This window comes from Strix aluco, chromosome 13 (genome assembly GCF_031877795.1).
Source record: "Strix aluco isolate bStrAlu1 chromosome 13, bStrAlu1.hap1, whole genome shotgun sequence".
NCBI classification, from domain to species: domain Eukaryota; kingdom Metazoa; phylum Chordata; class Aves; order Strigiformes; family Strigidae; genus Strix; species Strix aluco.
Window position 1 is genome coordinate 7,948,231 of NC_133943.1, and position 13,944 is coordinate 7,962,174.

Below are 13,944 nucleotides of genomic sequence, written 5' to 3' on the forward strand. Positions count from 1 at the left end.
CTGCTCTGGAGCGCTCCCGCCCGCGGGAAAGCCCCCGGTGGGCCCGTGGCAGCCCCGGCCAGGGGGCGCGGTGGCCGGCAGCCTTGTCCCCCAGCTGCCGCGGGTCCGTGGGGCGAGCTGGAGCCCTTTGGGGACCACCTGCAGCCCTGCCCCGCCCTGCTGAGCCCGGCTCAGGCCCTGGGCCCCACTTCGCCCCGGGGGCCGGCTCCTTCCCGCACCTTCCCCCCCGCCGGACTCCTCATCCCGGCGTGCTCCGTGCCTTGACAACCGCTTGGATTTCTCAGGGAGAGCGATAACCAGCTCCCGGCCGGCTTCTGCCGCCGGGACCGTCGCTTAACGGCCGTGGTTAATGGGCTGCTAATTGCGGAGCCTCTCCGGAGCAATTAAGCACCTTAGTTTGCCCACGCCGACCGCCGCTTCGGAGCCCGCTCCCTGCCCTCTCCCGCGGCGCCCACCCAGGCACCCGCCGGTGCCACGGCATCCTCAGAGAGTCGTTATTCGAGAGTCATTAAGGGAGAGAGTCATTAGCGGGAGTGAGCGGGCGCGGGGGGGGGGGCGCTGGCTCGGTGGGGCGGGGCCGCCCTCGGGCGGCGGTGGGCGGGGCCGACGAGACCACGCCCCGCCCCCCCCCGCGCGGAGCGGAAGTGCCGGAGTTGCCGCCCGCCGCTGCCGCCGCGCGCGCGGGGGAAAGTTGTGCTCCCTCAGGGCGGCGGCGGGGGCAGCCGCGCCGGGCCGCGCTCCCTCCCTCCTCTTCCTCCTCTTCCTCCTCCTCCGTCTCCTTCCCGGCTGCGGCTCCGATGCGGCGGAAGCAGAAGCGGCTGCTGCAGGCGGTGGGGCTGGCGCTGGCCGCCCTCGTCTTTTTGCCCAACGTGGGGCTCTGGTCCCTCTACCGCGAGCGGCAGCTGGAGGGCGGCGGGGCGGCCGGCGGGGAGGGGGCCGCTGCCGCGGGGCCGCCGGGGGCAGCGGCCGGCGAGGCGCCGGTGAGTGGCGGCGGGGGGGGGTGTGTGGGGCTGAGCGGTCTCCCGTGTGCGGGGAGGGGGTGTGGGAGCCGCTGGGCGAGGGGCGCGGTGCGAGCGTGGCGGGGGGATCCTCCGGGGGAGGGGGAGCAGCCGCCTTCGCATGGACTGAGGGCAGAAGGGGTTTGTGTAGGGGATGGGTGCGTCCCCCTCCGTGTCACAGGAGGGAAGAAGCCTCGGCAGTGGCTGGGGGGGGGAAGGGGTGCAGGGGGTGGCTCCTGTGCCCCTGAGGAAGGAGCTGCTTTTCTGTAGCCTATGTCTGCGTTGGAGGGGGAACGCGAGTACTTTCTTGGCAATTCATGGATGCGGGGACCCAAGGATCTGCTTGCCTTTTTTGGCTGAGCTTGGTAAGGGAATAAAACACATCCTTGCTCCGAGGAATAAGGGAGGGGAGCTTGTCCCACCCTTGCGAATTTTCTTCAGTAATTCTATCTCCCAACGGTGCTTCTCTGCCATTTCTCTTTACCTGCCTTGAAAGTGTACAGGGAACGAACATCACCCGTTACCGCTGGATCCCCGCAGAGCTTAAGGCAAGGGCTAGCAGAAAGTACCAGGTGGAGCTTGAAGATTATGTCTGTGTACGGATCCTCCTTTGGGAAGAGAGGAGTGGATAACTCCTCCTGAGAGAGGCAGAAGATGCCTGCTGTATCCATGGTCTGATGATATTGCAGCACATGACTGCATTCCTTTCTTGTCCCGCTGGTGTAGTAGTAAATTTAACAGACAAACCCTTCTGCTTAGTGTGTGAGACAGGAAGGCTGGATCACCCAAATTAGACGTTTGGAAGCTCAGTTTAGCTGCATTTACTTTTGGCTATGTAATTGCTTTATCCCCTTCTGGGTTTGGCTTAGTACCATTAAGAATGATTGGGACTTGAAAGCTTGAAATGTCAGTGTGTAACTATCAGTTCAGCTGCCACCCTACAAGGCTCTACTTGTTCAAAACCACTTAAAACTCTTAGTTGTCTAAATCTTTCCCTCCTTGGAGACTTGCTGCTCTGACTGCACCATAAAGATAGAGAAACCTACTGTGGTAATTTCTGCTCTGAGGGAGCAAAGGCTCCCAGAAAGAGGTGTAGTCAAACTGAGGCTGTGCTCTTCCTTCCCAGAAGAAACATTTTTTTTAAAATTCAAGCATTTAGTGCAAGTCAAGGTATAACCATGATCATATCCTTGTAATGTCCCATGCTGGTAAGGAAAGGGATCAGCTGTCACCTGCCATAAATCATAAATTTGTAACGGATCCTCAAACCTGCACAGAAATCCCTTTAACGTACACAGCGATCATTACATTCCTGAAGTTCCCAATGTTACTGCCTTATGCTTGTATTTCTGTTGGATGCAGGGAATCTATTTTGCATGACTGATAAAAATCAAGCCCTGTAGTCTACTGATCCATAGCTTTGCATGGTATGGTGTTATGGTGAAATGAAACCATTGTAAAATCATGTGTCTTCCAGAGGTTGTGAGAAGAAGGTTGGTAATTATTCTTAGGAAGCTTCAAATCTCCTTGCTGGAAGTTAATTCTGGTTAAATCTATAAGGAATGAAACAACAGTGACAAGCTGACTTTTTATTTTTGGTCTTCTAAAATTGTCCTTGAATTATGGGGCTTTGGGTAACTGTAAGGCAGGCAGTTCCTACAGTGCAGTATGTCACTGCAGATTTCTGTGTATGTTCTGTGTTCTCGGTATTTAGATATCCCTTATCGCTTGTGTTGTGCAGAATGTTGACTCTGTTTTTCTTTGCCTGTTTAAAGTATGGCAGCTGTCAGTAAATTGAGATCTGATTTTGTTTTGATGGTGTGTTGAGCTGGGCAGGAAACATCTGTGCAGGTTACAGGAGAATTCACAATAAAACCTTTTCTGCCCTTGTGTAAATCAGAGTTACTGGGTGTTAGGCTGAAGGCTTCATCTTCCAGTCTAATTAATTCTAATGGAGTTATGGGCTGCAGTGGGTCTGTGAGTGAGACCCACTCATGATATGAGTGGGTATCATATACCTGTTTTTTTGAAGGATGGGGCCCTGAAATGATAGCTCCTGTTACACTGACCAAGGGAAAACATACCCTAATGGACAACTGGCTGTCTTGGTAAAAATAATTTCAGGTGAAGCAGAATAAAGACAAACCAATTTTTTGGGGAGATTCTTTTTGGGGTTTTTTTGTTGTGGTTTTTTTTTTTTTTTTACTGTTGTCATAGAGGTATCTGCCAGCTGACTGCAGAGAGGTTTTTGGGCATCCACACATTCAATGCTTCCAGCCTCTCTTCCTTGGTCCTGACAAGCATTTGTGGGTTTTGTACTGGCTAATCAACTTCCACCTTGTAAATGAACATGCTGTTTGTCTGCTTGTTCATGAAGCCACTCAGAAGAGTTGACTTTGTAATATCAAAACTCTAGATGATAGGAGACTATATCATAAAAAATTATGCTTATAACAGTCAGAAAAGATTTTCTTCTGTTTCTGGCTTTAATTTGCCTTTTTCTGCAGGCTAATCTTTGAATTGAGGACATTTCAGATGTGATACAGAATTGAGCTTTTCAATGAAATCTCTGTCCAGGCTCATTCTTTCTCTTTAAATGGTGCCTGCTGTTTCAGTCAGTAATTTTATCTTTCAGAGTAACAGCAAAAGGGGAGAAAAGGTTTTAAGAAACAGCTGAATTAAAGCTATAAAGCAATTCCTGGAATGTAGAGTTGTGATGCTGAAATTTTGAAGTTTAAAACCTGCTGGGACTTTGTTTTGTTGTCTGTCTTGTGCTGCATGTTACCTTCAAAATGGCAATATATCAGTGTAGGCGATTTTGCCTTATTTAATCTTTCTAGTGTCTGAAACAAACGTGTCAGAAAATTAAGCAATCAGAAGCCATGTAAATATATTCTAGGAAAGATTATGCTAAATGGTTTCTGCAGAAGTGCCTAGGCAGCTAATTGCTTCTGTATTTACATGTTCAGGGGAAACATTATGGTGGCTGAAAATAATGTATTGCTTTAATAAGGTGGATTAGGTCTGTGTTCTTCCCTTCTGCTTTTGGGTTTGTTCTTCTGCAGCTCTGTTGGGTGCTGCTTGTTCTGCAGGGAAGGCATGGCCTTAAGTCATCAAGGTCTTGACCTCAAGGTCGTGCTGCAGATCTGTTTAGAAAAGCTGATGCATTGAGTTACTCTTCATCTTCACTACAGGTGCGTGCTCGGAAGTGTCCTTTATCAGTGTGTACGTACAGTTGCTCAGCAGATGGTATGAACTAGGATGTCCTCTTTTCATGGTGTAACAGGTTTGGCTAGTGTCGTGGCTTTAAATGGGGATGGTGGTGTGAAGGTACTGAAGTGTTTCTGCTGACAGCAGAAGTATTGGCTTAGAAGCTTCTTAAACTTCATGATTGTACTTTTTTGCTCGCCAGCGTGCGTGTATCGGTATGCTCATGTAACACAGATTGACTTTTGTGTAGTTCCATCTCTTTCTTTTTTTAACAGGCATTCAGTAAGTAAAAACATATGATCTGTAGGTGTGGGGGTAGGAAAAAGCAAGAGAAATGCAGCTATTCCTTTTGTCACTTGAATCTCTGCTGTCTGCCTCGGAGGCTGCTGGGCGTCCTCAGCCAAAATGTTTAATTGATGTGTAGTCCTACAGTACGTAAAACACAGATGAGTTAGTTTGTGGGCTAGTGGTTTATTCTTGGGCTAAGGCAACTATTTATGTGATTTCTAATCCTCTGCTGAGATACTGCTCTGTACCTGTGTGGTCAGGCAGGAGATCTGCTGTTATGGGAATGTGGCATTTGAACTCGGAGAGATACTAAGCTTGAACATCTTTCTTTGAATTGCTGGCTAAAAGCATCGTAGCAAATTAGCTGCCTTTCATTGCATTCGTTTTTATCTGATGTGATGCATGCTTTATGGAGTCACCCTGTAGCTTGTTGTAGTAGTAATTTGTGCTCTATAAATTAACTTGTGAGTATGATGGAAGTATATAAATCACATAGGTGATTGTGTGGTGCCCTCTGCTGCCAGCTGGCTGAGTGAAGTGGATGTACCTGCCTGCTGGTATGTCGTGAATGAGACATCAACTGCAAAGTTAGGATTGAAAAATGGTTTGTGAGAATGATTCTTTTGGTAAGTTTGCAGTCGTGAACTTCGGCTTTAGTGCAATTAAGCTTAAAGTTTCCATCCGGTATTGCTGAAAATGTAGCCCTAATGACAAGCTGAGTGGGGAGCAATGTTATGCTGCCTTCCACACTGCTGCTGCTGCTCGTGTCCTCCTCAGCAGAGAAAGATGATCGGCTTTGCCATTCTGACCTGGAGGCAGCTATGAAGCTGTCAAGGATTGTCAACTTCATGTTGCAGTTGGCAAAAGCTAATAAGGAAGAGCGTGGTTTAGCAGCAGACTGTGTGCTGCCAAGGCTGGGGAGGGAGGAGAAGGGCTTGGGAAAAGTGAGAGGAAAACCTTTCTGCTCTCTGCCAGCCAGGGGTAAATAGAACAACCGCCTTACCATACCTCCTAGGCAGATTTCTTTGGCAGTTACACTGGTCATGCCCTAGACTTTGCTACTGCCATTGAACTCTGGGGCTTGGCTTCTCTCAGACCTCTTGGAGACTGTCATGTTGGCAGTTGTATTTGCTAGTCACTCATCAGCTGATACAAAAGCAAACTTCAAAAAGCTTATTTTGGTAAGCGTAGTGTAAAACAATTGGCATCTAAGGACTGAAGTGCAAGTGCTGAACAAGCCTGCCTTAATTTAAGAGTGACTGTTTTCCAGTATGGACTACTCTAAAGTTGATCACTTCAGTGTGCTTGTGAAACAAGTAGGTTTTTCCTGGACTAGATTAAGTGTGGACCACGCTTCTGATTAGCAAAGTGAGCTGAAGTGAACATGAAGTGGCTAAACCATCTCACAGCTGTGAAGTGCAAAGTAAAATTTGGAAAAGATGTTTACTAAGAAACTGGAGCTTTCAGCGGTCTTCATTCAGGGTCTCATTATTCTTTCTGGTGATCTTCACTGTAACGGCAACACGGAGCTGAGTGAACAAATGAGCTGTGTGCTAGGTTTCCAATGCTTTGTGAAAATAAAGGTTTATTATACTTGCTGTTCTTTAGGGGAGATTGTGGAGCAGGTGCTCCTGTTACTGGATAAGTGGCTCTGTTTCACCATTCAAACACACTCCGTGTGCAGTCCTTAATAGCTGCAATAGTCACCTTTCCTCATGGAAGGAAGATTTCAGCAAGAGAACTTTGGTTCCTGGCATCTGGACTACTTTTTAGGTCACTGGTGAAAACCATAATCATACAGTGATCTCCAGGGCTGTGTATTTTTCCCTGAATGAATATGAATCAAATCATGAGACAGCAAGATTTAAGAGCAACTATATAGCTATAAATTTCCTGGCAGATAACTGCTATGTGTTTGAATAAGTGGACTGATAAACTAATGGAAAGTTTCTTACCACAGTTGAGGAGTGTTGGTCAAATTAGGCAGAAAAATGCTACCAACCAGACTTTGTTACACAGTATCATCTTCCACTCCCTGTTTAAATACAGTTACAGGCATCACTAAAAAAAAGATAAAGAACTGCAGTTAACCTTCCTGTCCCTCTTGTATTTGCTTCCCTGTGGAGCCAACTGTAACCTTATTGACATTGCATAAGAACAGATCCTGTTTAACTTAAACTTTGAGGAAGTTGTTATCCAGGTGTAAAAGCAATCTGCATGCTGCTCCTATTTCTTTGCAACCTTTCCTCTACCAGGCAACACAGGCTGGTAGCCTTTAGCTTTCTTCTGGAAAGTAAAGAGCTGGTGGGGTGCATTAGGAGGTTGTAGGAGGTATTCCACTGTGTGTGTGAAATATCACCAGGAAGAAAAAAAAAAACCACCATGCTGCAGAAATTCTTTTTGATCAAATATGAAAGCAGGCATTTCAACCTGCTAGCTTGGTATCCTGTTGACGTTAGTGGAGCTGTTGTTTGTAGGGTTTTGTGGAGTGCACCTTAACTGGAGTGTGCTGTACTGAGTTTCATGGTACTTCAGGGTGGTGTAAATGCTTATGTAAACAAAACTGCAGTGATATTTACCATCAGAGGCCTCTCTCTCTAGTATCCATCATGCTTCATGTTTTCCATCCTGTTAACTCTGTAGAGTAACCTCTAAGTTATGCTGCTTTAAACTGTTTGATAGTAGCATGAATAATGCATGATACTGTGTAGACACAGGGAGAGAGGTGGCTTCAGTAATTTTGTGCATATGAAATCTTTTAATAATAATAGGTACTCTCAGGTTGGGTGACCTGAGTGTACGTGTAGATTTTCTTTTGGATCACCTTTACTAGAAAACTGGAATTTTCCAATGGCTGAATGGATTAAAAACTGTCTATTCTGATGGGATGTACTGTGATGGCAAGCAGACATTCATGATTATTTAAATAATCATTAATTTAAGTATTATTTAAATGTTACTTCAATCAGACTGAGGTAGATTGGGTTAAAGTTGAATAGTTGCTTTGTGTTAACCTTGTATCTATCTGTGCCTATTCTGGAATTAAATCAGGAATAGCCTTTCTGCCCTTCTTGTGCACTTTGCCTTAACCTGAGCTAATGTCCCTGGACAGAATGGTTTTGGTCAGTCCTAGTGCAGTTTGGCCACCCACGTATTCCTTCTAGATACAGCTTGGCCTAGGATTGCTCTGCCTCTAGAGAGAAGTATAAAAGACATTCTGACTTGACTTCAGGTCCCAGATTGTTTGCAAAACAGATAGCTGTCAGTGGGGATTTTTAGCAGTTAACAGAAAGTGTGAATCTGTTTATCAGATTTCACAGACTCCTGAACAAATCCTGATGCTCGAGTCACTTTCAGGAGTATAACAGTGTAATGCTTTATTTCCAAATCCAGGGATAATAGCCTCCACCCTTCTAATTTAATATTTTTATGTTCTACTTTTGTACTGCCTTTCGTCTTGTTTGTGATGAATAAACTTTCAAATTCTCCGTTATCTCTTTAAGAGTCTACTTGTAGTTTTCCCTTCAGATCTGGCATGCTGCTCATGACTTCTTACAACCCAGGGAGCTAGGAAGTGTTACTGGTTCTGCTTTATTCAACATGAAGCCTAACCTCTCAGTGGTAATGGTATCTTTTCTATCAGTGTAACTGACACTCGTGGTATTTCCTGCATTTTGTGTTACCCTGGCTAGATGATGGATAGGTAACAAGGAAAGGAGTGTTTATCTACGCAGCTTTGTTAAGAATATGAGTAGTACTGGATATCAAATTATGGCTGACTTGTCAGACTGTGCCTCTTTCCTTAGATTTAAAGGGTCTGGCAAACGACTGGAGAAAGCTACAGATAAGTAAATCAATATGTAGCACAGTAAGTTGCCAGGCAGCCCTCCTTTTCAAATGCCTGGGTAGAAGAGTAACTTCTATGGTGTCTGAGATCTGCTGGCAGCTCTGCATCCAAAGTCCTCTGCACCCCCTAAAACATAAGAAATGTGTCACTTCACATGTCTCCTTATTGTTCATAAACTTGATAAAGCTTTACATTGCAGCTTCAAAGAAGGGAGTCTACTGTTTCTTGGTCCTTAAGTTTACTTTTCTTTCTAAGTAATTAGCTCTTTTTTTCTGCCCTTTTGCAGTTCTTCCATTTTCTCTGATCTTAGCTCCAGGGTTAAAAGAGAGCTCTCTAGAGCATATAACTATAATTAAGGCTTTTTAACCACAGTTACAGTGAAGTACAAGCAGTGCTCTGGTGTTCCCGATACCCAGGGAAGAAACTTACTTCAGTGGAAAAGCTGCTGATTTTATTATAACTGAACTCTCTGCTATCCCAGTCATGCAGTTCCCTCTGATACTGCTTCATGCCTTCCCACTTTGATAAGTTATCTTTCTAAGGTTGATGACCATTAATGGCATATCTTCTGTAGCTCACGAGAATAAAAATATTTATTCTGCCTGTCATTTTCTTGGAAACACAGGCTGCCAGCTATTGCGAGCAGTGTCCCTCATGAGTATATTCAGAAAGCTTGAGGAAATGTCATCCAGCTCATTTCCAAGGTCTGACTTATTTCGGTCTTACTGCAACTCTGTCTGGGCATCTGAACTAAAACACAGCTTTCATTAACTGTACCCACGGTTGGTGGCATTCAGCAGACTTTCCTCTTTTGGAGGTCATGACATAAACGCATGGACGTGTTGCCACCAAGGTGAGTCAGGGGTAAAATTCCTCACTTAGTCTAGGTGCTTGTGGAGGTCTTACCACTACAGTGGACAAGAGCACACTTAGTGGCAATTACTAAACAGTAGCTGATGGCTTCAAATTCGCACCCTACAAAACTCAGTTTATATAACTATATCCTTTGCTTTTTGGTACTACTGAGTCAAACTGAAATGATAAGCAGTTTAAACATATTAAGGGTTTAAAATGGAAACCCTATTTTAAGTGAGCTGGTGTAACTCCTGTGGGTATTACGATTCTTTCCTTGGTCAGAAATAGAAGGCAAAGGAAGGGGAGGAGGATGGAGTCAGCAAAGGCTTGACTGCATAGTGCTGCCCAACCTGGTGGAGAAGTTCACTCTTAATGTTTATTTGGTGATTGTGTCTTCCAGTCTTGACTCCTTATTAATTTTTCAGCTGTAATACCTTTTTCTTCCCAATTAGCACAGCAAGTAGCAGAAAGCAACTACTAAAAACTTTCTGAATAGTGAATGCTGGCATCCTTCCCTGTTATGCTGGGCATTGCCTCTGCAGCGAGGTAACTAATTTCTGTTCAGAGTGTCATCCCTCAACACTAATATGTATTTCTTGCATGTATGTCATGTAGCTGATGTAGCAGTGACCTGACACGTTTCCCTGATGTAGCTTTCAAATAGAGAACCTGGCCCGTTCTGGTGGTTGCAGTTCACAAGGTGACTGCTGAAGTCAAACTTCCAAGAGGCATTTCAGAATATTTTTTTAAATGCACAGAAACTGCAGCTGTTTACTGAAATAATGACCAAGGGGTTAAATTTCAAATAAATTTTGAAGAGTGTTTTTTCCAGGTACAAATATTTGAATATATGTCTTAAAAATTGGGTGTTTGAAAATGAACTCTGTCTTCCTGCAGTAGAGCTATTTGGTCATAAAAATAAAGGATTTGCAGAATAACAGTAAATCAGACTGTCTCCTGCAAGAATCTTCTGGATGCATGAAATCTTCCTTCTTGTTTGACTATTTTCCCTTTGCAAAAATCTGATTAGAATGACATTTTGTCTTTGTTAGTCAAAGTCTTGTGATGTTTTAGAGCTTTATCAGATCTTATCTGGAAACACTGTCAGCTGTCCCTCCTACATGCAGAGCTGCTTTGCTTCTGCCCTCTTGAACAACTGTTTTTACAGGATTAAATTGTTATGAAAAGTTCTGCTCTGCTTGATCTCTAAAGCCTGAAATCCTTTGCTTGCAGTTATGTGTGCAAGCTAAGGTGACTTTTCAAAGGAAAGTCATTTTCTTCTCCATCTTTGCTTGTGATTATTCAGAAATCTTGCTTGTGATTATTCAGAAATCTTGCTTGTGATTATTCAGAAATCTAATATTTAAAACCTCTCGTAGTCAGTCTTGGTTTTTCTCAGTGGAAGATTGTGTAGGCTTGTCTTTGTATAAATTACTTTTACTTGTGTTCAGTTTCATTTGGGAAGTTACTTTTACCTAATTCATGATACTAGCAAGACAACAATTTTTCTCCATGATGGAAAAGAGATAGGTTTTTTTTTTTTCTTTCTTGAGCTTACCTAGCATTTCTCAGCCTTCAGATGAAGTCCAAAGAAGAAATTTTCACATGGTCTAGTAAGCAAGAGCTGTTGCTTAATAAATAAAACAGGTGAAACAGAGTTTGAGTGTTCTTAATGTTTAGACCAAAGTTTTCAAAGATGTCTTAGAATGTGATGTTCCTTTGAAAAATAAGTCTTAGTGACTTTGATCTAGGGTATGACACAAAAATAAGCACATAACCAGGTCTGGTTCTCATATGCTTTTTTTTGTTTGTTTTATCTTTTTAAATATTATTATTTTTAAGAGTGAGTAGCTCCTTCACTTCTGCTCAGACTGACTTTAATCTTAACTCTGCTTCCTTGGAAGTGGCTCTCTTTAGAGATTACTTTCAACTCAGATAAGTAAAAGCAAAATATATTCCCTCACTAAAGAAAATCAGAACCCCAAAAGCTAGATAAATGCAGGCATAACTATGTTGTAAAGGGTTTCAGTTAGACAAGTAAGTTATTTTATGTAACATTACAGAAGGTCACTTAAATTTAGCCCAACTGTCAGTTCATGTTAGCCACTACATAACAGGCTTATTCTGGATCTCAAAAAGAAGTGAACCCTGTGATTATCTTCTGTCTTCTCATTTGTCTTCCAGGTGGCCTGTTGCCAGGGTTTAGTGTGTGATAGCCAAGTAATAAGGAATAACCCTTTTTTTCCACTCCTGTGTATGTTAGTTTTGCTGATCCACCAAATACACCCTGGACTGCCACTTCTCTTTGATTCTCAGGCTACAGCTTACTGTGTTGGAAATATCTGAAACTCCTATTGATATTTTGTTGTTGCATGCTGCCTAATTCTTTTTTTGTGGCTGTTTTTGAATCTGATTCAAGGTACTAATTTAGCCTGGGGTGGAAAAAAGTCTTCCTTCAGAAAACCAACATCTGTTCACAGGTCTTGTTCACAGCAGCAAAAGAGCTGTATTGGTACAATTAAAGTGTTTGGAATGAGACTTCTCAAAATTATTTTGTTTGCCTGATTCTGAGGGCATGGAAGTGAGCTGCAAAAACATCTGCAAAGTATTGGAAGACCTGAGATTTTGATATAGAAACTGGCAGAAGTGTATTTGGTTATACATACAGAGACCAGAGGACTATCCAAGTTATGATTGTTGCCATTTTCCTGCTGTTGCTGCTGATTCGTTGGAAATGTGGTTCTTTCCCTGTTCTGCCCCAGATTGTTTCTGATCTTCAGATGTGGGTTGTGTGCCCTGTGAATGGGGATGTGGAAGACTGAAAAAGTCTTTATCTGCAATGTGTGAGGCCTTACTTGTGTTGTCCTTGATTTTGATTGCTGCAGAGTATCTGTGTATAAAAGATAATAGGTTTTCTTTCCTGTAGTTGCTTATTTTCTGCAAATAGGAACTTGGGCCAGCTGATTACAGAAAAAGAATCCTTGGCAAAGCAATTACAAACTAACAAGAAAGTGTCTCGAACCTCAATCTGTGCCAAGACCCTTTTCCTTGTATCTTGGCCAAAGCTGTTGTCAGCATAAGCTAATACTGGTTACCAAGGGTGAAAGGCCTAAGTTCTGGAAGCAAGTGATGTCTTGTTGTCTTTCCAAGTGCTGATATTTTTATAATAAGAGGGTGCTCATAGTAGAAATGCATCTGAGACGCTGTGAATTGATGCACGTAAGCAGAGAGCACAGGCATTGCAATAAATTAGCTGGGAATTGTCAGTCGCGTAAAAGAACTCAAATATTGGCTTAACCTGAAAATGTTAAATGAAATTTAAAAGACTACAGATTTTCTCTCTGGATCTCTGAAAACAATAACAAGTCATCTGAAAACTTGTTTTTTAAAATTATTTCTAGAGGGTATGTGTTTTCAAGCCTAATGCAGTGAAGTCTATTTTTATAGTCCTTGAAAACAAAACCTGACAGACCATATTTGCCAGCACTTATATTGGTATGGTGACAGTGCTTCTTTTTAAAGCATGCCAGAGGAAATGCTCTGTGCTGGAGCATATGTCAGTGATTAGTGGGACCAGTGCTGCAGTATGAAGTGGGAGAAATATGGCTGTGTGTAGCAAAAGCTGAATGGACAGAACATGAGAAATGTAGTGGTTTACAGACTGGGAATGGGCAATAGTTATTTTTAGGGTTATCTGTATGTAACTCACATGCTGTCTTCCAAATCAGTTGAGGTTTAACTGAGAGGACAACTGGTGCCTTTGTATGTTTCCCTTAATTTCTTCTTCATTTAGAAGACTGTTTGCCCTCTTCAGTCTATCACTGTTTATATAATGCAGGTATTTGCATGCTTTGTTTATGCCAGAGTGAACTGAAAGCCCTAGGAAGCGAGAGACATTGGTACCCAACTCCTTTTGTGGATTTAGACCTAAGTGGGTTTAAGGGCTCAGGCAGAGAGTGATCCTCAGAAACCAGCCGATCCTCTCCAGACCTGACGTCCTGGGTCTAGAGTTCTTGCCAGTCAAACCCCTGGGGTCTGTGCTCATGTTTTCCTTCTGAGTAGCTCTTTCCACCTCCTTCTTCTCCCTGAAGCCCAGCAGCCATCCTTAGCACTGACCACCTCTTGTCGAGGACGCTGAGTTCAGAGCACAGCTCTGACCCGAGCTCTCCATGAGCCACGTGGGACTCCAGGTACTTGCGTTTGCAGCCCTGGGGTGGAGGGGGGAGGAGGACAGTGCCCTGCTACCCTTCCACAAAGATCATCGATGGCTTTTACTCAAGAGTTGCAGTGCAGTAGCTACAGCACTCAATCGACTTTGCCTCATGGCTTTGACCACGCAAAATAATAAATAAGCCCCGCTCTGTGTTTGAGAGGATCAGCTCAGACATCAAAGCATGCAGACAGGTATGAGGATTCTTATGCGATATAGAGGCCACCTCATACCTAAGGGCCACGTACCTAAGACCTGGAGAAATCAGAGATCAAAAACCCGTCTTACCCAGTTGTTTTGAATTTGATCCTAAAGGTGCCTACAGACTTTACTCAGGGACATAGACCACACTGTGGGAATTGCAAAGCTGGAAGTTGAGCTGCGAGATGCACAGCACTGCAATATTGCAATATTAAAAGTTTCGCGTAGATTTAGCCCTTGACATCATAGATGCACTCAAGTGCTGTAAAAGATCTTCTCCTGCCTTACCCTATTCTTCCTATCTTGTCAGTTATGTTGGAGTATGCCAAAATTTT

At 43.8% G+C, this 13,944-nt stretch overlaps 1 protein-coding gene across 3 annotated transcripts in view; it reads left to right on the top strand.

Annotated features, from left to right (window-relative positions):
• Nucleotides 1-676: 676 nt before the first annotated feature.
• Nucleotides 677-13,944, top strand: part of GALNT10 (polypeptide N-acetylgalactosaminyltransferase 10) — an 88,043-nt gene continuing 74,775 nt past the window's right edge. For all 3 annotated transcript variants that reach the window (XR_012625002.1, XR_012625003.1, XM_074838654.1), the window contains exon 1: nucleotides 677-980. Coding sequence is in view for 1 of the 3 variants with exons in the window: in XM_074838654.1 (XP_074694755.1) it covers nucleotides 798-980 (183 nt within the window). In the remaining 2 variants the exon portion in view is untranslated. The remainder of the gene's footprint in view (nucleotides 981-13,944) is intronic.